Source organism: Ambystoma mexicanum, chromosome 10, assembly GCF_040938575.1.
Source record: "Ambystoma mexicanum isolate Mex_15411 chromosome 10, UKY_AmexF1_1, whole genome shotgun sequence".
Taxonomy (NCBI): domain Eukaryota; kingdom Metazoa; phylum Chordata; class Amphibia; order Caudata; family Ambystomatidae; genus Ambystoma; species Ambystoma mexicanum.
In genome coordinates this window covers 316,293,236-316,318,844 of record NC_090932.1, presented here as the reverse complement: position 1 = coordinate 316,318,844, position 25,609 = coordinate 316,293,236, and the positions used below count along the sequence as shown (strand labels likewise).

Below are 25,609 nucleotides of genomic sequence, written 5' to 3'. Positions count from 1 at the left end.
AATTACTGCCCTATTCCAAGGTTGGCGGGGTGGTAATTCCCCCTTCCTCCATTGCCCTTCCCCATTCCCATTTTTGCCCCATAGGGCATAATGGGAATGGGGAAGGTGCTAAATACGGTACCGCAAATTTGTGGTGCCGTAATTAGCACCAAGGTCCCTTTGCGGGTTGGTTTTTAACGCCTGCAGGCGTTAAAGTACCAACCCGCAAAGGGACCTCGTAGTAAGGCGGTAAGGGTTAACGGTCACAGGTACCATTACCGGCGACCGTTAACCCTTACCACCTTCCGTGTAGTGAGGCCCATTGTGTCACACATCACCTTCAGTGCAGTGACACATGGAAGTCTTCCAGATTTCCCAAGGGTTTAAATACCTTCTCTGGGATAAACTACTGTTTCTCAGAGCAGTAAAGTGAAATTGACTTTACTTACATTTATAACTGTCTAGACCCAGCACACACTATCTTACAATAGGGTGCTTGGGGGTTTACTTAGTATCCCCTTTGTCTAGCTTCTCATGTAACAATTTTATGTTACCCTTTCCCCAATGAATGGCTGGTGGCAATGGTTTACTTTTAACTACTGTGTTGTGCATTTACCGCGGGCTGCGTTCGCAGCTGCAGTAAAGCACCCAAGGGTGTCATTTTTGTCAGAATGTCCATGGTCTTCTTTTTTCGCCATTTCTTTGTGGAAAGGTCCTTCTTGAAATTCCCGGTTTGGTCCCTTTGTTTGCTGTGCCTTTGGCGGGATTCACAAGTGAAACCTGCCGCTGGCTCCAGGGTGTCTGGGGTGGGCAGGAAGTGAGGGAGGTGTCTGAAACTCCCTGTGCTTAGTCTCCTAGGAGACCCAAATGCACTCTGTAGTGATTGGCTGGCTGACTGTCCGTCAAGGACAGCCACCCTGCTGGGTGACTGACAACTTGACTGGAATTAATGGGAGAGAACTGAATAAAAGGCAAGGCTTTTGGCTTGGAAGGCAGAGTCGACTACTGGACGAAGGAACCGAAGAAGAACTTGAAGAGGACACCTGCTGCAACTCCTGGACCATTGGTTTGCCCGGTGAAGCCCTGCTGCTGTGCTGAAACTCCAAATTTGTATCGACAGAGAAGCCCCTGCAAGGATAACTCTCCCGTTGAGTTGGTTGGACCAATCAACTCCAAAGTAAGCCACCTGGGCATTCTCTCAGAGCTGGTTGACTTTCCACAGAGTTGCTGCCGGAAACCGCAACACCAGGGAGAGGAACACCTGATTGTGTGCATTGCTTTTAAGCTGGCCAAGAGCTCCAGGAAGATCCTCCGGACTCCCAGGAAGCAGGACTGAGCCCCCTCAACAGAGTGCGGGACCCCAGAAGCAAGGAAAGTCCATCTCGACAGGAACCGCAATGTTGCTATTTGCGGTTGACGCGAGGAGCTGAAACACCAAACAGCCACTTGTTTGAAGATTGCCGGTTGTGAGCAGTGACCATCATTGCAGTGCAGGAGTCCCCAGAAGTCCTCCCTCTGGTCCCCACGACTGAGGCCCAGGAACAGTGAGATCTCCAGAGCTGCTCAGGAACAGAAGTCATCTGCTGCTCTTTTTCATCAAAACAAAGGTACTGTAAAAGTCTGAGAGAACTTTCCTCCTGCTGTAGAGTTACTTGCATCTTCTGCTACTCACAAGTCTAACAGCTTGTGGTCCTACATTGATTCTTCTTTTTCTTCAAAGACTTCTAAAACATTGTGTAAAGGCTTTTCCTACTTATCTGCAAAGAAGTGCTTCAGCTCATATCGACTTTGGCTTATCCTGTTCCACTGAATGACTCTTATTGGGGGATCTGAAAGTAATTGCCTGCTTAAAGAATGTTTGTGGTCTCGTGTATGTTCTAATAACCATTTCCTTTGACACCTAAATGATTCTAAATACAACAGTGATATATTAATGTCCCCAGCACCCTAGCTATTGAAGTCACCTGAGGGTGTAGGTTGTGCCTTTGGGCCATCCCTAAAAGGTACTTACTGGTTTAGAAATATTAAGAGTGTGTATTTTGTGAAGTATATTTGATTGTTACTATTATATTGCTCCCTTCTGAAGAAGGCTTACCCGAACTGACTGATAAATAAATTAGTAAATGTTTATTCAAGAAACCTTGTGTGTAAGTGTTTATTTGAATACTTGTTAGTGTGAATCTCTGTGTAACTCCCCTACAGCTCACACTGATGCCTCTTGAGATAAGCCTGGCTGCTCAACACGCTACAAACCTGTGTAGTACAAGCTTATACCAAAGGTTGTGTTACTATTGCCAGGAGGTCAGGGTTGTTGTAGTGCACCCGAAGGGTACTGCATACAATCTTGCCCAACAGAGGTCAACACACTGGTGGGATTAGTCATCAGACACTTGCAAGCCTAGAGTTGCTCATGGTGACTGACTTACCTCTGCAGCTGCCCTAAGAAGTCCCATTAAATGGTAGCAGGGAAGGTGACCCTGTGTATAGTGATGACGATGTAATCCGCGCTCTGTCTCCTGACGCATATGTCCATGGTGAAATTGACGTAATCTTCCTCTTGCACTAGTCTACTGTCTTCCCATTTGTGATAGCGACCTGATAGTACAACTGTGGCTCTGGGAACATAATGCTAAAGTATTTACAACAGCAGCCTATAAAGCCAGGTTGTCAACACACATTAGTGCTAGGTTGGCATTCAGCACATGTGCTCTGGCACATGACCTGTGATACTTTGTCATACTCCAGCATCTCAATGATCGTGGGCTCCACATTATGCCAGTCTCGAAAAGGCAGCATGAGGTGCCATGTTGCGCAAGGGTAGAAACAGGCCTGGCTACTTAATGCAAGACAGCAAGTTTACCCAGTGTGATGGTTCGAAATTGTGGTGATATGTGAAGGAGATGCAGGGGTGGCCTAGGACTTCTCTTCAAGCGGGTGCATGGGGCCATGTCCTATGGGACCTCAGAGGTGAGATATTCAAAGTCGACCCAGCCGTCCCTCATCACACAGTCTTTTCTGATTGGTCCATTTCCCCAGGCCTACGGTCTGTAATAGTGGTGACCGGCACAAAGACATTGTGTAGCCGCGCCCTAGGGGACTGAGCATAATCTCCATCTGGGCCATTAAGTTTTGACTCACTGCAACTGGAAGGTGGCCTTCGAGGTGGTAGACAGAGGGTCTCACAGGGACTCCACCCAATCCCTAGGCGTGTGTGCACTCTGCGCCTGGGCTGCCTGAAAGCAGCAGCATGGTCCCGGTACCCAAGTACTAGCATGGAGCTAACAAGGGGAATCCTGGTGGATATAAGAAATCTGGCTCACAAGCCCACTCTTGGTTGCTTGCCAGCTGCCACACATGTCCTGGTCATAATTCCAGTCATCTTTAGGGAACGGAATAAAGAAAGGTGCCTAATTAGGATGGCAGTGTGCGAGTTAAGATTTGGAATGCGGAAATGGAAGGAAGTAACAAGAGAGGAAGATAGAGGGAAAAGAAGGAGTGGAGCGAGGGAGAGAGGAATGGAGGGAGGAAGACAAAAAAGAGAGACTATGGGCAAGGAGGAGGAGAACACAAAGAAAGACAGAAGGGATAGGAAGAGAGAGAACATCAAGAGAGGCAGAGATGGGAAAGGATGAGACAGGCAGAGGGAAATAGGAGAGGAGGAGAAAAGGTAACAGAGGAAGGAAGGAGAGAGCCAGAGGCAGATGTGAAGTTATTAATATGAGATGGGAGAAGGGAAGTAGAATACAGTTGAAGATCTGGACCAGAAGGACACTCATGAACTGGTTCAAAAGGTGGCAGTTAACAGGCCACAGGAAAGAAGAGACCAGTAGAGGCCACCTCTAGTCCAGCTATGAGATTTGGAGAGGCTACCTAAAGCCTTGCAAGGTGGGGACCAAGAACGAATCCAGTGGCCAACTGTTCCCGAGGAGTCTGACGCATGACCCCCATCAGATACCCTTAGAGTACCAGAGGGCTGGCGCCTGGCATAGAGTCCAGAAGAACCAGTGCAACATTCTGAGGACTCCTGTGTCAGTCAAGAAACACGCAGATCAGGAAAAGGGTGTTTGAGAGCACTACATAATCCCAGAGACTGTAAATAACTGCCTAAGCCGGGAAGGGTGAAGGCCCTGACTTAGCAAGAGAGGGACACATTTAAAACAATGGTCCCAAGAGAAGTGAAGAACCTGGTAGACACCCTATCACTTGCTATTTTGTTCCATACCCAGCCACTACTGTATTAGCAAGGACTCAATTACGTGTTCCTCACTAGAATTCCCCCAACTAGAAGCACTTTGGTAACAAGAACAAAAGAAACTAGAGAACCAAGAATTGATTTTGCATCATCTATTGATCCCTTGGCTGTTAGAGGCAACAGGGAATTTGCAAGATCCTGCTCCTCAGAATTGTGTACTGGTTTTCACCACTGTACTCTTCATGTTGTTCCCCTGATGAAGTATGCTGACCGCCCCCCTCCCAAACCTTCTGCTCCATCACTTGATCTGGCTGCTACACCTGTGCATGTAGCATGATGAAAACCAGACTGCATAAAACTTCTGACAGGTAGGAGATGTGCTACTCCTCAACAGATGACATGGATGCAAAATATCAAGCACAAGTGCCCACCAGCTGTATCCCTCACCCCTGGAACGTTTTGGAACTCCGAACATGATTCGATCTGAAAACATTGACTTCTTTTACATGTCAATGAACACCCAATTTCAATCAATTGATTGAGCTTCTCCCCTACAGAAAAAGTTAAAGTTCTGTGATTTTCTGTTGCTACCTATCACGCATCACCCTCCATGATTGATTGAGGCTACCTGCAGATATCATGTGTCACAGTCATTCATGTTATGTTGCCTCACCGAAAATCTAGTATCATTCTTTATGATTTTGTGTCCTCTCCCACAATGTCAAGTGTTGCTACCTGTGATGTTGTACTGCCTTTCACCGAAATCACATGGCACACTATGATTTTGTGCTGCTGGCTTCAAACATCACATGATAAGCTCTAGAATTTTGTGTTGCTATCTCCAAAAATGTGCACCACTCTCTATGATTTTAGTTTTCCATTTATAAAAATACCATGGCACTCTGATTTTCTGCAGCCTCGAAAAATTCTTCCATCACTATAATTCTGTGTTTCTCCCATAAAGCCATGCGCCACACACTGTGATTGTGTGTTGCCTCCAATAGCAATCATAAGCCATCGTGTGATTTCGTGTTGCCTTTTGTGAAAATCATGTGCCATACTTCCTGGTTTTCTGTTGCCTGATAGAAAATCTAAGTTCACCTTAACTGCTTTTGTGTTCTTTCATGCTATATCACTTGTCAGTGTTTGTGAGTTTGTGTTGCTTACCATAAAAAGCTCATTTTATGCCTCAGTTTTGTTCCACACAAAAACACCTGTCAGTTCCAGGAGTGATTGTGTGTTCCGCACCACAAAAACAGCTGAAACACTAATTGCGTTCTCTCTTGCAGAAAATAAGGTGAGGTAATACCCCCTGGGGGGAAATATAATTTCCCTGCAATTCCAAAATTAAAGTCCTAATCTATTTTTAATGATATTCCTAATAATCTATGCATATTCTAAAATAAGGTGTTTCCCTATGGTAGCCCAAAGCACTAACTTCAGTCTTCTCCTCTCATCCCCTTCTCCCCCCAAAAATTGCTGAATCTCGAAATGTGTACCTTAGATAGGCGAAAGGTCAAACTCACGCAAACCTCATTGACGGTGGTCGGTCAAAAAACCGAAAACAAAATATCGAATCACAAAAATATCGAAATCAAAATCTCGAAAAAAAAAAATCTCAAATTATTTATTTATTTATTTATATGTATTTGTGGGTTCAGGTAAGTATAAAAAAGGGTAAAATAAAAAAAAAAAGAAAAAAGGGGGGTTGGGGGAAACCCCCCCATTTCGAAATAAAAACATATTAAAAAAAAAAATTCGAGATTTTTGTTTTCGAGATTTTGGACTCGAGATTTTTTTTTTCGAGATTTTATAATTCAGTTTTTTCACTATAAACCCTCATTGACGCAAACCTCAAAGGTCATCCTCGTGAAAAATTCTGGAGATCTAGGTTTTTCTGGAACTGGTTTGAGCATACGTACCTTCAATCAAGTATAGGCGGCTTTATTTGCTCATTATGGTCCTGATTTACACAAACGTTTATCAATGGGAGCATCCCACTGAAAAACGCTTTGTAAAACAGGCCCTTTGTGTGCAAACATCATGGCTAAGAGAGCTGGTTTGTTTTGGCAAGAGAATGGTAAAATGCTGGACTTGGGCAGTAGAACTTTCTTAGAACGAGAAGTGTGAAGTTTGCATAACTGCTAGCTGATCAGGGCGGTGTGGGAGCCCTGATATTATTAGATCTGTCCACGGCATTCAACGCGGTCGACCAAAACAAACCTAATTTCTCGCTTACAGACTGCTGGCCTCTCGGGGCCCGTCCTGAGCTGGTTTCCATCTTTTCTCGCTGATAGTGGCCAATAAAAATCTTTGCCTCCTTTTCTCTCTTCTTGGGTTCTATCCTGTGGGGTTTCCCAGGGATCGGCCTTGTCCCCCATGCTTTTTAACGTCTATATTCAGTCGCTGATTCACCTCATCTGTTCCTATGGTTTCTGTTGTTATTCTTATGCCGACGACACCGAGATCCTGGTCCCTCTTGATCAGGATCTGGGTACAGTGGCCCTTGAATTCCAGGAATGTCTGTCGGCAGTAGGAAACTGGGTGAGTGTTAATTAGCTGAAGCTGAATGGGGACAAGACCGAAATCTTGGTGGTGGATTCTCCTCTGTCCTCTGCTGAATGGTCTGGTTCTTTTTGGCCTTCAACTTTGGGTGACTTTCCAACTACGGTGAAGGTGGTTAGGAATTTAGGGGTCGTCTTATTGTCATCTGATCTATCAATGATACTGCAGGTCAGTGCGGTCTGTGAGACTGGTCACTTCTTTCTCAGGGTCCTGCGCCGAGTCCTGCCTTTGCTGCCTGAACTTTTGTGGCCTTAAGTGGTGTCCTCCCTGATCTCTAGTCGGATCGACTATTGTAATGCACTTTATCTGGCGCAACCTCTTGGGCTGGTGCACCACTTGCCTCTGCCTATGGAGCTCATATAAGTCCGGTACTTCAAGCACTTCACTGGCTTCCAGTGGCACAGAGGATTAAATTCAAAGCCTTATGCTTAGTACATCGTGCCTTTATCAAGCAGAGACCTGAATACCTGCAGGACAAATTTCTTCGTTATGTTCCTGGCAGACCACTGCGTTCCGGCGATGCCAATTAGTGGTTGTCCCAAAGGTTTGCCGGGTCCGTGTAGGAGATATGATATGATATGGCATTTGTAACGCACAAGTGTTTCAAGGCGCGAGAGGAGGCCGAGGATTTTCACATGCTGCCAATAGACTATGGAATAGGCTGCCCTCTGGCCTTAGCGCCATGGCAAATCATCTCCAATTCAGGAAAGCTCTGAAAACTTTGCGATTCTAGGGCCCTGCTGTGGCTTGTATTGACTCCAGTCCTCGCGCCAAGATACCTTCCGGTGGTAGTGCGCGTTATAAATTCACATAACATAACATAACATAGGCTAAACACACAATGGGTTTTCTAATCAAACTGAGGCAAGTGATTAAAGGAGCCCCAGATCCAAGCTCATTGGATAGAATGAAAAGTGGGACAGACCGGTTACGACTACCCAGAAAAGTAAACATTCGTCACATTTTTCTTTCAAAAGAAATAGAGGGGTTCATTTTGTGATTTCTTGTTCATAACACATTGTACGACTTGACCAAACCTGGAGCCCATGGCTCAGCCAAGTACCACCCTGCTGAGTGCACCCGCCTGGCAGTGCCAGTGTTCCGTCTAGAGTACTCCCCCAAAGTATGCGCACCCTACACCGCAATTTTTGTCTCACTTTTCTCTAACTCGAATTCGAGAAATCGCCTTCATACCTCACCTTAAACCAAGACACTCCCACCCCACCTCGTATCTTTTAACCTCCAATTGTGTGCTTACTGCTATGCCCCCTCAACGCACTCACCCACACCTTCACCGTCCCACCATGGAAGGAAGAGTTGGCACGATACGCATTACCCCTTCGCATACGCCCCAGCGCCAGGAGAGCACTGTGGTTTTAAAGGGTGCAGTATAAACGCGTATTACATTACATCACACAGTATCAACAGAGAAGCTCGAGTCTGCTTGAACGGCAGTGCTAACATGTTTTTTCATTGAACATAAAACCGAGAATGTCTTGTGAACCTTGAACCTTTCTTTCGACAAACAAAATCAGCTAGTAAGGTTTAATTCCATTTCATTTTTCGTGTTGTGGAAAATACAGTGGCCGGTGTGTATTATTGCGAAAGGTCATGCGGTTCAATTTACGAGGCTTTCAACGCCAACATAATGTCGGAGCTCAAGTGCACAGGGACCCTTTGTCCAGCCCGGTGGAAATGCCGCGAGAATGGAAGGTATTTGTGGCGCAGAGTTGGCAGGAGAGACGCAAGGCCTGCGCGTTTTAAGACTTTAAGGAAAGGTTGTTATCCAGAATGCTTCAGGCATATCTTTCACAAGCCAGAGCATGTGAAGCCCACACTGCCTTGGAAGGGTAATTTAGGGGAGCTAATGGCTTGGCAAAAGGAGCATTATTGCTATGAGGGACGTGAAAGATTACATTACATTCCAACAGAGGAGTTTTGTAACATGTCGGGTTAATGTGTTGTGTGAAACTCCAGGAGCTTTAACGTGTTCAATTTCTCTAATCACCAAATACGTATTTGTAAGGGATCTGTCTGGAATGTAGGCCGGGGAGAATGGAATCCTGGAATCTGACGAAATGAAATGCTTTGACAAGGCAAAAAGGAATTGGGTGTTTGCCTGTAGTTATTGTTCTAGCAGCCATAGCTGCATTTTGGGAATGTGGGTGAATGAATGAATGGACGCGGGCCTCACTGATGCGCAATTATTTCTTTTTTGTACGTTTCTGGCAGGGTAGCCGACTTATGAATTTCCTGGGGGGTGCCCAAATATAGGAAGTGACATCACCAGCAGTTATGTGACCGCATTTGCACGTAGTCGCCAACTTGGTGCGAGTGGGGTGGGGGGTCGGCGCAGAACAGGGGAAACATTGGCTAGCATGTACTGCATATACTAAGGTCAAATAAGAAGGAGGTTTAAGCCTTCCAGTTGCATTCCAGTAGGCCAACACTGCCCCTACTCCACCCCTCTATAACCATCCAGGTTGTAGTAGCCCTCAAAAGGCAGAGCAACACAACTAGGATGGGAGAACGAAATGCCATCCCATCCTGTGAGTGTGTCAAACCTCAGAGCAAAGACTGTGCGTGTACCTCCTACCTTGGAGCACAATCTCACTAATTTGGTGCACATCTCACAAGTGGGTGCATGGGAATCCCATGCGTGTGTGTGGGCTGCAGACCCCGGATCACATGCTCACTTCTTCAGTGTGAAACTCTGGCCAAGGCTCTTTGGGCAAGCATTCAGGATGGGTCTCACACCTTTAAACAGTGTGATATATTGAGTGGGCACCTCACTCCTTGGAGCATAGTATACCCGTTGCTGGTAATCTCACAACTGAACGTACAGTTTCACTCTTGGCCATCTCGGTGACCCCATGCATATTGCTAGGGTCAGTCTCCCATCTGGGAAGACAATTATATTTCTGTTAAAACACTCTGAATTCTCACTCCAGTTTTCTCGATCTATAGATCCATACCATATTCATTCATTGTGTGTGCAGGGGTGATAACTTGTGTTTGAGAGAGCTCATTCTTTCATTCAGGAGAGATAAACGGGTAACAACCCCCTGTATGTGGGATCAGGCTCATTTTGCCCCATGGCCCCTCACTCCAGAATGAGTGAGCAGGTTTTAAGACCCTGCTGATTCTGCTATCCTACAGGCTCGAGCCTTCTATCCCTTGCCCCATCACGGCTTCCAACATTCTGAGCGGCAGCGTATGTACAGCAGGCAGCTCGGGACATGCCTGTTGCCAATTGAATGTAGCCAGACACTGGGAGAGTGCCATGAACCCACATTGGTGGTGAAGAAGCACTCAACATACAGAACACAATGGTATAGTGTTGCAGTCCTGCTGAGAAATGACAATTTGGTCTGTTTAAATGTAAAGCATAGTGGCCGAGAAGTACACGCACTGTGCTATTAAAAATAAAGAAGCTCTGGTGGGTGGATGTGCTGCTTCGGTGGCATCAAGAGTATGCAATTCCCTGCGGGGTAGTGTTGGTCATTTCCTATTGAAGTATAGCAGCCCTATTGAGAAGTGCAATTAAAAATGAAGCTGTCCAGTAGGCTGGATCAGTGCTGCCTCATAAATGTGTGGAAGCCTCTTTGAGAAGTGGCAGTACTGTCCTAACGGTGAGAAGTATAGTATTTTCACATTAACTAGGCTTAAGCACTTTGGGTTATTGAACATTCTGAGTAATTCCATCCCTTTAAATATATTAGCTCTTGTATAACCACAACAGTGTTGAGTTATTCTGATGATGATGAAGATGATGTTAGACTTGCTCTATAGTTCTGGTTCTGTATCATTAAATGTACTTCAGATCTTCAGTGTCTCGGGAGGATAGCTCAGGGGCAACGTGCTCGCCTTGAAAGCAAGACGACATGGAGCAACAAAGGTTCGATCCCTCAGTCCGTGCAACACAGGTTCGATCCCTCGGTTCGCGCTTAGAATCCTCTGGGTATTATTACACGCATTATAAATAACCAATTAAAATAAAAATAAATAAATCTGCTGAAAAGTGCTAGGGCCTTGTCAATGAGAGTGTAGCAGCTCAAATGAGAAGTGCTGATGTTGTCCCATCAAAAGTATAGCACTCCCACTAAGATGAACTAGCATTGCCTCAACAAAAGCATAGTATTACAACAATTATAGAAGCAATGTTTAGCGAGCTAATTGAGGAGTACCATCATTGTCCCATTTCAAATATGGCAGCTCTAGTAGAAAATAGATCACACAACCCTGCTGAGAAGTACGCTCTTTAAACGTATAGAAGCCCATTAGCTCTGCACGATTAGGCCCTGCAAGTACTGTCCAATTGAATGCTATTACACTGAACAAGGTCAACAGTACGGCACGGTCCATACTGGGTTCTATGTGATAATTCTGCATTTTGAAGAACAAATACAAAAAAGACCGATTTATTTCGGCCAATTTGTGTGGTCTTCAAAAGGCTGAATTATCACATTCTACTGCCCTCCACCCCGCTAACCCCCCCAAGAAGGTGATCCGACCTCACCCCACCCTCTCCCCTGCTGTTACCTTCCTTAGAATTCAGGGGAGTTACCTCCCTCAACGCCTCTGTTCCCCGCCCATAGCATAGCATTCACCCTCACCACGTACACACTCAGAGACATGCAAACAGTCTCATTTGCCCTCTCCCTGCCACCTCCCTTCGCAGATGCAATGCAAGAGGGGTGCACAGATGTACAAATACATCGTTTTGGGTTGGGTGTACCTCTACATCTATGCACCCCTCTTACCCAAGAGGGGTGCACAGATGTACAAATACATCCGACCCAAAAAGATTTTTAGGTGCATAGATGTAGAGGTACACCCAACCCGAAAAGATTTTTAGAAATTGAGGGACAGACTTGCTTTGCGTCTGTGACTCCACTTCTAAAAATCGTTTTGGGTTGGGTGTACCTCTACATCTGTGCACCCCTCTTCTTAAGAGGGGTGCACAGATGTACAAATACATCTGACCCAAAAAGATTTTTAGAAATTGAAGGACAGACTTGCTTTGCGTCTGTGCCTCCATTTCTAAAAATCGTTTTGGGTTGGGTGTACCTCTACATCTGTGCACCCCTCTTACCAAGAGGGGTGCACAGATGTACAAATACATCTGACCCAAAAAGATGTTTAGAAATCGAGGGACAGACTTGCTTTGCGTCTGTGCCTCCATTTCTAAAAATCTTTTTGGGTTGAGTGTACCTCTACATCTGTGCACCCCTCTTGCCAAGAGGGGTGCACAGCTGTACAAATACATCCGACCCAAAACGATTTTTAGAAATTGAGGGACAGACTTGCTTTGCATCTGTGACTCCATTTCTAAAAATCGTTTTGAGTTGGGTGTACCTCTACATCTGTGCACCCCTCTTGCCAAGAGGGGTGCACAGATGTACAAATACATTCAACCCATAATGATTTTTATAAATTGAGGGACAGACTTGCTTTGCATCTGTGCCTCCATTTCTAAAAATCGTTTTGGATTGGGTGTACCTCTACATCCGTGCACCCGGGTGCACAGATGTAGAAGTATACCCAACCCAAAACGATTTTTAGAAATTGAGGGACAGATGCAAAACAAGACCCTCTTGCTTTGCATCCGTCCCTCAATTTTTAAACATCGTTTTTTACCCGGCTTTTACCCGGGCCGCCAGAGAGAGAGAGAGACGCAGTATGGATGGAACAAAGGGCCATCGATACTGCATCTTTTCTCTCTGGCCCGGGGGGTGGAGTGGCTCAGCCCTGACTTCATTCTGCCGGCGGGTGCCCGGGCCCCGGAGCACTTGCGTACTTGGCGCCCCTGGTTTCTGGTATTGTGATTTGCTGAAAGGTGAAAAGTTTGTCCGTGCCTTAATTGCAAGGGAATGCCGCTGCAGTTAACTAAATGGCTCGAGCCCCAGGTGCTCCTAGCCTTAGCAATGCAGCGCTGATTTTGCTCACCCTTTTCGTTTTGGCTACTAGCACTGTAAGCGCTACTTGCAAGCTGAACGTATTGGCATGGCTAGAGAAGCTAGTAGAGAGATGGGATGTGAGTTGGATTATTTGCCCACCCATTATCCGCCCATGGCTAGCTATGCCAATCCCTATGGCCATTCCCACCCAGGCCTTGCCCACCCCTGCCCAAAACACACTGCATGGGGATTTCTGTTGCAGATTTTTCAACATGTTACCGGCCATCCTTCAACAGCCTGTGCTCACTGGAAAGAAAAAGACAAATGAAATGAAAATCAGCATGCTTTTATGGCTAGTTTGAATAAACCTTGCACATAGATACATACTCATTTTGCAATGAAACAATACTATATATGATATATTGTTAAATGACTCCAATCAAGCAATCCCACTAAGTCAGTGCCTGGTCTGGGATGCCCAAGGGAAGCCCTTATTTATATATTTGTATGTCTAGTTCGTGTACTCTGGATGATAACCCTTATATAACACCCCTCTCTTAGAATCCCCCTAACCCCACTGAGCCACGAAGTAGGTTTGTTTTGCAAATTGAAAAGGTTTATTTGAAAAATTAAACAATAGATATATATCACACTTTTATAATAAATTAATAATTGATATCACACTTAGACATATGACAGTGAGTGATCAACAATGGATGATGTGATACTAGCACACTGGGTAATTACTTAGGAGTAGTATAGAGGATAAGGTAGCTGAGAATGCTTTATATGGTACAAGGAAATGCAAGGTGGAAAAGAAGCAACGCAGGAATAAACTTGATATGATTTCAGCAAAACATAATATAATCACTTTTCCCCTTTTGGCAACTCACCCCCCCTCTATGCAATGTAAGGAGGTGGAAGTAACACACACAGTCTTCAGGAATACAATCACAGTACAATACGAATTCAGTTCCCCCCTAGCAAGCCTAGATCAACAGGGATGATTTTAAACACAGGCAAAGTACTTTAAAGGTGGTAGGCAAAGAAGGGAAAACTATGCTAAAGATGATTTTAATTCCCTATAAGAGATTCGGGGTGGGTGATAGCTACTTTAAATTAGTTCAGGATCACTTCAGCAATGCTCTATGAATGATTGTCAGGTTGCAAACGAATTTCAGCAAAGGAAACAAAAGACAAATATTTTTACACGTGGCTGAAATGAAGCAAAATGTCGAATCGCAGCAATTTAGTCGCGTGCGTCGAGTGCAATTACGGAGGAAGTATAAGGAGTAGCAAGTCGGTTTAGAGCTTGTTGGAAAGCTTAGAATCTCAGCTTTAAAATAAAAGTAATAAAATAAAAATTTCCTTCCTATCACAAACGGTTCAAGAGATACGGACGATTTTGTGGAGGTAGATTTTTATAAATGAAATTTTAAAGTTTCAGAATGACGGATGACAGTTTTGCAGCCTTAAAGTCGCAGAAGGACACACAATTCTATGGTGTAGTTCTCAATAGGTTAAAATAGTTTGAATTAGATTATTTTAAACTAAGAGATTGGTTTTGCACAGTTCTGGCTGAGTACTCACACTATATTTTGGACAGGAATGCGACTTCATCACGGATCGGGTCAGGATTGGCTGCGGTTCTCTCGCCACTGGGTACTGCTTCTGCGCACAGCGATTTGGGTCAGCTCTCAGCGATCTGGTCTTGGTCTGGTCTCTGTGGATCTCTGGTCTCACTGGATAATTCTGCCTTCTGGGTCTGCGACCGGTTCTGGCAAAAGTTCTTGGCAAAGAATTCAAACAGCTCGCCCGGCTGTTGAATAGTTGCAAATGATTTGTAGGCCTGCTGAAGAGAACTCAGCTTGTGGGTTAGGCCTTTGCTTTGAGTTCTGGAGTCGGAGTTCTAAGTTCTGGTCTCTGTCTTGCTGGAGTCAGTCCGGATCTCTGGATGTGAAGTCGTCTGTCAGCGTGCTCCGCAAGGAAATGGAAAGTCCCTACCTGTCCTGCACAGTCTCCTTTTATGTGTTTAGAAAGTGGGTGGGTCGGCTCATTCTGCATGCCCAACCCTCTCAACTTATCATTGGCCAGTTCCTTCTCTCTCCCTTGATTGGGGGAACTGAGTTATGAGTCAGGGTGATGCTGCCATTTACAATCTATTGAAGAAACGCCCCTTTGCTTTTGCTTTAGAATTCATTCTCATAACTAAACATATTTCCCAAACACACAAGTGGTTGACATTACATGTACAGATTGCAGATGACTTAAGGTACATTCTGGCCCAACTCTGATCTTCTTGGGGGCTTGCATTAAAAATGGCAACTTATTTTAGTTTTTAGTTGGTTTACCAATGTTAAATCTTTACCCAAAATTAAACAAATGTACACCCCCCTTCTCCACATATTCCAGTAATTTACTAGGTCTCTATCATAAGCACAGTGTCTGCAGTATTAATAATTAGCGGGGTTCGGTCCTAGAGCATCGTACGGAATTGAGTTTAGACTCAAATTGTAGGTACATATTCCATTTTGTGGACCCCCAAATTGCACATTTCTGTGTGCTTAATACAAGATTTTATAAGCAATTTAATCAAACATACATTTGCTGCAATATGAATTCACACTCCAGTCTAGCCCGCCCTTAGGAACTGGGAGAGTCAGGGATCACATGTCTCTCCTACCAGGGAGAGCTCTGTTTACAGTCAACACTCAAATCAGCATATCCTATTCAATGGAAAGAGTCTTTTGTGTCGGCTGAGGTCAGCAGGCCAGGGGGCCACTCTGCATTTGGTTAGCATGTCCATGTGATCTCCTGGGCTGTTGCTGGTAAGGGCTGGTGTGAATGCTTCTCATGGACAGAGGCCCTTTGAACTGTTAATTGAATCAGCCTGCCTCTTGGGAACAAACCTTTGAAGTCCCAGTTAGCTCAGGATCCTCTTGCATTCCTGAGATACAGTTCTACTGTCAGAGTTTAGACCACTTGCGCTGGCTTGTGTCCAAAGCTGGTACTGCACCCATTTTTTTTAGGAGTTGTCTTGAATTTGACAGGCGGATTTTGCTTGACATCTCTAATCCTTGCTGCCATTGTTTTGATGGGCATCCTTACAGTAGAGTGGTGAATTGGAACTCCCCACAAGAAGATTGAATCTTTAGAGTGGTCTTGTGCCCATGATTTTAGAAACTTTTTTAGATCAATTAATAATGGATTTTGAACAAATTGAAATGGACATTTTGAGCTTGCACTTCAGAGAAACAGCGGTGATTTCAAGGCGCTTTTGATCTAAAAGGCACTGCTATTTTTCCTTTGGCACCACCTTTCACCCCTGGCGCTTCCAGTCCATCGCGCTTGCACTGGTGGGTGGCAGGTTAGGTGACCGTTTTGGTGTGCTGGAATAGAATGATGGGCGGCGACAGCTCAATCCCCACATCTACCCAGTCTATTGATTTAGTTTTGTTCTGGGATAGAATGATGGGCAGCGACAGCTCATCCCCACATCTACCCAGCCTATTGATTCAGTTTTTGTTGTCGCCTAATAATTCAACATGGGTCAAAACCCTTGACAATATATAACCACATAGCACTTAATCTCACTTGTATCGCGCTCTGAAAGACTTGTTTACGAGCGCGATACAAATAAAATATCATATCATATCATATCATTACTTCCTACTTCTAGGAATGATGAAACAGATAGGCAAATGAAATTGAACATGAAGGGGTCGTCCCAACTACACCCCACCCAGAAGTCTTTCTAATGTGGCAGCCTGCTCCATGTAGCTACTCTGAATTCTCGCCCTGCTGGCAAACATTTCTCTGACAGCTGCCACCTCCTCGAAGGCCTTGACCTGGATGTCCTCGCTCTCACCGAGACATGGCTCACGGCTAGCTCTGTCACAGGTTTTGAGACTCTTCTCCCTAAGGGCTACAAGATCCTCTGCAAGCCCAGAACCAACCGGCCTGGAGGTGGAGTGGCCCTGATCTTTGCAGAATGGGTCCATGTTTCTGTCATTCCTACGCAGGCCTATTCCTCCTTTGAATACCTAGTCTGCAAGCTTTCTATCTCTCCTGGCCTCTCTCTGTCTGTGGCCACCATCTACAGGCCACCTGGGCAGGTCACCCTCTTCCTGGATGAATGGGCTGACCTCTCTTCTTCGCTCCTTGCCTCAACCTCTCAACCTCTCCTCCTCAGAGGCCTCAACATCCACCTAGATGCTTCTAGTCCCTCCTCTGGGCTTTTCTGCAACCTATACAACTCTCTCTCTTTGCATTCTACCCTCTGGTCCGACACACTCTGCTGGACACACCTTCGATGTTCTCATCTCCTCAGACATCCCCATCTCTAACCATCTCACTACTCCTCTCTCTTGGACTGACCACGCTCTGCTCACCTCTCACCTGAAACGTCTTGCCCTTCAAGCAAAGCCCACCCAAGCACTGCCACCTTCCTTCTCGGTCAATCGACCCATGGAGCGAGTGTCAGTGGATGCCTTTAGCTCTACTTTCTCTGCTCTTCCTAATCCTGTTGCTGACTCGCACTCTGTGACACAGCCCTCTCTAACCTGCATCTTTCTATCTCCAACACTCTGGACATCCTTGCCCCTGCCATGGGAATCCGTCTGAAGCCTACCTCCAAGTGCAACACTTGGTTTGACTCGACCTCACCGCCCTGAAATACAAGTGCAGGGTAACTGAGAGGAAGTGAAGTGCTTTGGGCGCATCCTCTGACAAACTGGCCTGCTGCCTGCTCCAAAGGCAATACAGACTCTCCGTCCTCTCCAAGAAGAGGATTCATATCCAAGCCTATGCTGCTGCTGCCTCTAACAACACAGCCAAACTCTTTAAAATCTGCAAGGAGCTGGCCAATCCTACTGCATTCTCCAGCTCTCCTGTTCCTGCCCAGGTCCTCTGTACGGCTCTGGCCTCTCATTTCACCACTACAACTCAGGACATGTTGTCCTTGCTTTCCTCTTCCTCTTCCTCTACCTCTCTTTGGCTGCCTCTCCCTCTCCTCCTCTTTTTCGTACTTCGCTCTGACAACACCTGACGATGTCTCTAGACAAGTCCGGTCTATGAAAGTGTCATCCAAACAGGTGCTCCCCTGCTCCTCCAGAACCATCAAGGACCACATTAACACCCTTGCTCCAGCCTTGGCAGATTTCTGCAATCATACTTTCGCCACTGGATTTTCCCCTCTCTCCTCAAGCACTCCCTTGTGTACCCCCTCCTAAAAAAAGCCTTCTGCCGATCCCAAATGTCCGGCAAACTATCAGCCAATTTCTATCACTCCTTTCCTGGGAAAACTCGTGGAAAAGCTGGCCATCTCCCAGTTTACCCTCCACACTGAATCTGTGGGCTGCCTCCATGACCATCAGCCTGGCATCAGGGCAGCCAGAGGCACAGAAACTGCTCTCCTGAACACCTGTGAAGATCTGCTCTCTAACCTCGACTCCAGCTCTCCCTGTCCTCATCCTCCTTGACCTTTCCTCTGCTTTCAACTTGGTCAATCACGCCACCCTGATCAACAGACTCTGTCTGAACCTGGGCATCATGGATCAGGCCCTGGCGTGGCTGACCTCCTTCCTCCTGGACCATCCATCGCAGGTTCAACTTGGGTCCTTTCTCTCAACCACCTCTATCTCCACATGTGGTGTTCCCCAGGGCTCTATCCTCTCACGCTGGCTCTTCAATGTCTATCTGGCCCCTTTGGCCCACCTGTTCTCCACCTTCTCTTCTAACTTTCATGTAATGCGGATGACACTCAGCTCTCTTTCAGGCTTCCCTCAGCCTCCTCTCCTCCCTCACTCATTTCTGACTGTCTATCTGAGATTCAGGATTGGTGTACCTCCAATGATCTTTGCCTTAATGCTGGTAAAACGGAGATCCTTCTCATTGGGACCCCTGCTCCCATGTTCCCTCTCTCACTCTAGCCACCCTCCTTGGCCCCTCTGCCCTCGTCTTCCTGTGAGGAAAAAAACCTTGGCGTCATCTTTGACTACACCCTCTCCTTCTCCCCTCACATAACAGACTTTGCCAAAAAGACCCACTTCCAGCTACACCTTCTCAGAGTTATTTTACCTTTCCTCTCCTTCCCCCAGAAGCTCACTGTCTCCAGAGCCCTGGTTTTCCCCAGGCAGGACTACTGCAACAGCCTCTTTCTCAATCTGCCTACCTCTACTCTTCGCCCCTGTAACTAATCCAGAACAGGACTGCAAGACTTATCCTTGGCCTTAAACCCAGGGTCTGTATCTCTCCAGCCCTGAAATCTCTGCACTGGCTCCTGGTGGCTGCAAGGATCAAGTTCAAGACCCTCTGCATCAACAACAAGTCTTTCTGAGGCTGGGGCCGGAACTATATCCAACTCTGTCTTCCGAAATTCCTTCCTTCTAGAGCCCTTTGTTCAGCTACCTTCAACTCTCTGAAGCTCAGACGCTTCTCCAGGCAGAGAGTAGGAGGTAGATCTCTCTCCTCTGCAGGTGCCTCCCTCTGGAACAGCCTCCCTATCCCTCCCAGACTTGAGCCGGACCACCTGAAGGGCCAGAAGCAGCTCAAGACTGTCCTTTTCACCACTGCCTTTTCTTTCTCACTCGCTTGCTAACTTCCTGTCTGCCGCGTCGACTGGTTGCTTGGTTCCCTCAGAGTCTCGCAGGGTACCAGGCTCCTCCACAACCAGCCTAACTTGCACTGCCTCCTGGCCTACTGTGCACTTAGGGACTGTAACTGTAACCCTACAGCCCCCCTGTTACCTAGAGCTGCGCTTCCCTTTCTGCACTTACTCAGAGCCATGCTGCCCTGATCGCACTTCCCTCTTTCCTCTACCTTGCACTTCCCCCTGTCCCCCCTGCACTCCTATTGCCGCACTTGCACGATCCGAATGACACAAGGCCTAGTAAGATTGTTTGTCTTTTCCTCCCTATGTCTTCCCTCCCTTGTCTTGTGGCGCCTAGAAACACTTGTATACAGGCGCGTTATAAATGCCATATCATATCATAAAGCCTTTGAAAAATGGCACTGTTTTGCGGAGTATCAGATGCAGCGCTCTTCTTCCACGATATCAGTGGATCACAGTTACCCCAGTTACCTCAGGGTTAGGTGCGCGTTACAAATAAACTAAACTAAACTAGCTTGGCTGTCCATGCTTCGATTTGTGGAGCCCTCCTCGCCCCACAGACCCTCAAAATCATCACACACTTTTATGTTGTCAGCCAAGCACACATTTCCAAGACGTTTCCAGCAACAAAATACCTTCCCCTTCGCCATGGTCCTAGGTGCATCTATCTCGTGCCACACCACACCCACCTCCACCTTTTTTTTCGCAGACGCCCGTTGCTTACCGGTTTGATCCCCAGACTAATGGACATTGGATCTGTGTTATTGGAGATGCTGCAACACAATCCTGAGGCGACTAACCTGTTCTCCATGTACCTGTGCACAGTTCCTGCAGGCCTCAACCTGTAACTGCACTCTGGTTTCAATAAAGGCAAACCACCCCGTGTAAGGCCCCATCCACCACCTGTTTGGAGGAGCCCGTTGCTTAGAAGTGCTGTCAAGTTCTCGTCACAAAAAGTCTACATAAACCCCCTGCAGATTTCCTCAAGCTAATGGATAATGCGGAATCCGCATTATTAGCGATTGAGGACATGGCGAGTAAAACCAGATAGGCATCAATGAAACCGCGAAGTGTGCGGTACACCCTGTTTTGATGCCGCTGGTTTGGCGGGGCCAGTTCGGCGCCGGGATGTTTTGGCGCTGCGATGTTTTGGCGCGCCAGTACTTGCCTATGCTGGGCGGGTTATTTCCCCTGTAAAAATGCAGGGTGACTGTTTCACAACTTCCGATAGATGCCTCATGTCTCAGTGATGGCTGTTGCAACAAACTGTTTTAAAGGTGTTTAAACAGTTTGCATGATAACAATATTGTATGAGCATACGTAGCTAAAAAGGCAAACGGCAGGCGTGGAACACTAGGTCCATTAAATGCACAATTCCCCGCCTGCTTAACCCACTGCACTCCAGTGTTGCTTGCACATTAGACGCGTTGTGCATAGCTCTGAAAGCACTTGTCATCTTTACATCTTTTTTGTGGACGTGCCGGGCTACAATCAGGCTGGGAGTCGATAGTCCTTGCTACTTCCCACACCTCCCTCCTGAACCCCTCCTCGCAGCATTAGTATGCTTCCTTCGCAGAGCACAAGCATAGCCGCTCTCCGTGAGGTCTCCATTCCGGAGCAGGACATTTCTCTGTGGCCAGTTCGGGGCTGGCAGGACATTTCTTTGCGGCCGCGCCGAACCGGCTCCTGCGCCGAACCGGCCGCGCCAAATCGGCCCGCGCCGAACCGGCCGTGGCGAAATGTCCTGCTCCGTGTGTTTTCTCCATCATAAACTCGAGCATAGAGCGCCCTCTGCTGGTCTTCTACTGGAACTTCATCTACGTTAAACAGCTATGCAGCAGGTCGGAGCTGAGCAATTTATGTGCTGCCCCATACGATATATTGAAGCAGTTGTGCTGCACTTCCTGCACCTAATTTGTCCTATGGCTAATGCCAAACTATCATTGAACTTCCTTAATGGCTACTACATGAAGTTCGCGAATCCCAAACGTAACAAATGGAGTCTGATTGTTGAATGTGGACATTTTCTTTTGCTGTAGACCATTGAGTCTGGAAATTCAACACTCCACAGATACAAAAATGTATACACCCAGCACGTTCTTATGTGTCTTTTTGTATTTATAAAATAGTTAAACACATTGCCGCATAGGGTAACCTTCAATGGTTGAGGGGAAAATGAGCTCGCCAAAGTTATGATATACGGTATCTACAAAAAGGTTAACCCGGATCCACAACTACCGCCCATTCAATAGGAAATATTTGACAGGAACTACTGGCCCTTGCTCGGAGGCACTAAGCTGCAGCTAAAAGTCGACCCATGAGCCTGGACATGTAATCTCGCCTTTGCCTGTGTTTCTGAGCTGTCAAGCAAGTGATGGTTAATTTACCGCTCGCGCACACCGGGAAAGAATTTGCTATGCACTTCGGATCAGTCCCCTAGGGTGCGATTAGCCCCCTAGGGTGCCAGCTCGGGGGAGCCTTTGAAGGGCTACCCCGAGCTGGCCTGGTTGGAGAAGTGTAATTTTGAAATTAAATGCACTCGCTGGAGCAGGTGCATTTAACAACAATGGGGTGCTGGCACCCTATTGAGACAATTACCACCCTGCTCGGCGCTGGAGTGGGCCGATAATCATCTTAATAGCGTGCCACAGCACCCTACTGTTGTTAAATGCGCCGGCTCCAGTGAGCGCATTCAATTTTAAAATGACACTTCTCCCACTGCAAAAATAAACATTTGCCCCCCCCCCCACAATTGACCAGGGGTGCAGCGGGAGGTGGGGCGCCAAATGGTTCTTTTTGTGCCTGGGGCGCTGCTGCCACTAAGGCCGGCCCTGCCAAGGCCAGAACGGATGCTGGCGATTTATCTGCTTCCGTATTCTGTGTTGCTGTATAAAGTGACATGCAACCAATCGGACAAACCCATCTTCGGGACCTCGCCCCAAATTATACCCATGCACAAAATTAAAATAGCAAGAAGTAAGGTGGAAACTGGCTTTCATCACTTTCTAGGCATCATATTGCATTTCTTACCCCCTTTCTCGGTCGCTCCCTGCCCCCTCTTTCGAGTGCTCTTTGTGCTTCCTTTGGAACACCCCGCGAGCTGTGTGATAATCATCATTATTATTAGGGTGTTTATTGAGCACGGATCTAGCTTTGGGAAGCAAGGGAGTGCTTTACATGGGAAGCAATGGAGCGCTTTACATGGGAAGCAATGGAGCGCTTTACATGGGAAGCAATGGAGCGCTTTACATGGGAAGCAAGGGAGCGCTTTACATGGGAAGCAATGGAGCGCTTTACATGGGAAGCAAGGGAGTGCTTTACATGGGAATCAAGGGAGCGCTTTACATGGGAAGCAAGGGAGTGCTTTACAATCATAGGACGAAGAACAAGGGTAGGGAGAAGAGAAACAAGGGAGTCGGGATCTAACAACAGGAGAGGGAGGGCAACAGTCAGCAATGGGTCTACAAGTAACCAGGGGAGGAAACAGTGGGGATCAGATCACCCAGTCTCAGGTGTGGTGGGGAGTGGATGGTGTATGGACCTAGGTGTTAGAGAAGAGCCATGCCTTACAGAGGAGGGTCTTGAACTCCTTCCTGAGCTGTGGAAGTGAGGGGCAGGTCGGATGCTGATAGTGGGGGGAGATCCCAGAGTCTTGGGGCGTAGACAGAGCAGTAGTCATTCCTAGCTCTAGATAGTCAAAAGGTGAAAGCTGACATTATCGTTTGTGTTGTGCCCAGTACTGTATGTACAACGTATGTACATAGTTACCCCGCATGTTTCTAGAGCCTTAGTAGGAGTGTGTCTGCTGTTGACTTTTTGAATCTGATATTTTTGTAATTTTCTATCAAAAGTTGAAGCCACATTACTAGAGTGCTTCCTTTTTCCCTTATTGCTTGGCACAGCGTTCCCAGGCTTGGGCAGCAGATGCAATGTATTCTCCCGGCATGCCGTGGGAATTTTTACTCCCCACCTGCGCACAGCGAGCCAACCACCCCGCTGACCATTTCCAAATTAACCTACATTACACAAGTTTCTTTGACGCTTAGTTTTTCCTACATTTGACAGATTGAAGCTTCGAGGCATATGCAGCCCCTATAAGCCACCCCCAACTCTTCTTAGAAAACACTCCTTGTTGGAGCCCCCTCTCAATTTCACACACCCGACTTAAAGCACTGATTACATAGTAAGTGGTGATGCAGGGGTAGTGAGCGCAGGATTGTTGTCAGTATCCTGCAATCATCTGTCACTGTAGTGTCCCTTGAAAGGCGTAGTCTTTAGTAGGGAGCCTGATGTTCCTAAGTGTAGTCAGTGATAGAAGTGTACCAAAAAAGTAGTGGAGCTGTGACTCCGGCGGGGGACATAGTAGCAAGGAAGGGAGCGAAGTGCAACACATTTTTCAAGGGTTGCAGCCATGCCGGTGGACAGGCAATTGAGTTGAAATAGATATCAGTTCAACTGTAACTGATAATGGGTGGTTAAGTGGAGAAGTGTGTGGAATGGTGAAAATGGCGGCAACAAAAAGATTGAGCTATTAACAGTACACAATAAAAGTAGTGGAGCACCGCTCCCGACCTTTCCCGCTCACTTTGACCACTGAATGTAGTGTTCCAGAGTGAGCTTGCTTAGGCATACCTCGGCCTGCCTGGCAACTTGCTTGCATTCCTAATAGCTTGTTTCCCTTCAGCGGAGCAATACAAGGCCTATACAATTGGTAACACAACAGCATGCCATCGCACAGTCTCTGTAATCTTGCAACCGCCCACTCACAACACCAAACGCGTGTGCACACACGCACACATGCACCCACAAACACACGAGCACTTATTGGGAAGCTTTCACGCAGAAAGATCAAAAGACAGCCAGAGTAACAGGCCGCCCACAGGAAACATTTCAAATAGAAGTGCAGATGCAACCTTACCCTGGGAATTGAGAATGGGACCCCCCCTCCAATGGGCAGGGTCTATTTTTTCATGCACCCACTCCCATACCAGACTCTCAGGAGGATAGCTCAGCGGCAACGTGCTCGTCTTGGAAGCAAAACGGCACGGAGCAACACAGGTTCGATCCTGGGGTCCGCGCTTAAAAACCTCTGGGTATTAAGAGTGTTATAAATAACCTATCATATCATAACAGGCAGAGTTGGCCAAATAGCACAGCACAACTCAAAACCACAAACATTTTCCGAAATGCAGACTTGATGATGGGCAGGTGGCCGTATTCTAAGGGTAACCACCATGCACTCGTGCCTTCTTGCTCTAATAACTGGTTTCCCGGGCATCACTACGCCCACAAGTGACTCACTTGGTTGACAGCTGAAGCATACGGACTCCCATATACTTTTTCTTCGGAAGGCTCTTTCCTTAAAAGTCACCAGCAAACAAAAACAAAACAGATGTGTAAATGTTAGCACATCCATACGTGTACAAAATTAAACAGCATTAAAGCGTCTTTAAATTAAACAGCATTAAAGCGTCTTTAAATTTTTTTAAATTTCATGAGATTTTATTATGAGAAGTTAACATGCATGACATGCGATAAACATTAAAGATAAAATAGGAAAGAATGTATAAACAAGATTATTTAAGACATCAGGTATGACTTATGTTAGCGCTATGCATGTATAAATGAATGCATCTAACAACCTTTCAAAGACTTTTAAGAAAGATTGGGAGGTGGTTAACATAACAATAACGAACAAAACATATAACATGACAAACAGGACATAACAGAAACACAGGGTAAGAAGGGGAGGGGATAAAGGAATACATAATATACATAATAATCACATAAGTGTTAGTCAGCATTTGATAAAAAGTCAAGAAAAGGTTTCCATTTCAATGTATGTTTGCATAGTAGAGCAGGAGAAGAAGCTATACAATTTTCTAATCTTTGAATATTACAAATATTGTTCCACCAACAATTGTAATGAACATGTTGCAGATTTTTCCAATTGGTTGAAATTGTTTGGAGAGCAACTATAAGACATAAATCAAAGAGAAATTTTGTATGATCATTGGCTATTGCAGTTTGTAAGATAGAACTTCCAAAAATAAGAAAGTCAAAACAAAAATCTTGTTGGGTTTTAAAAATGAGTTTGATTGTATGCCATACAGAGATCCAGAAGGGTTTGACTTGTTGGCACTCAACGAATATATAAAACGTCTTCGTCTTTAAATTAAACAGCACTAAAGTGTCTTTAAGGCAAGCTATTTCCTTCTGCTGAATCATTCACCCATCAACAGTACAAAGAGGGACCTTCACAGTTTGTTCCTGCTGGTTATCTTCAGGTCCAGGTGGAACCCATTATTCTTTTATGCAGTCATCAGCATTTGTATTCATGTGTTAGTTAGTATATGCATAGCA

General features: G+C 46.2%; 1 protein-coding gene across 1 annotated transcript in view; it reads right to left on the bottom strand.

The window, feature by feature from the left end:
- Positions 1-25,609, bottom strand: part of HTRA4 (HtrA serine peptidase 4) — a 559,742-nt gene that overhangs the window by 29,078 nt on the left and 505,055 nt on the right. The window contains exon 7 of the mRNA XM_069617917.1: positions 24,548-24,605. Coding sequence (XP_069474018.1) covers positions 24,548-24,605 — 58 coding nt within the window. The remainder of the gene's footprint in view (positions 1-24,547; positions 24,606-25,609) is intronic.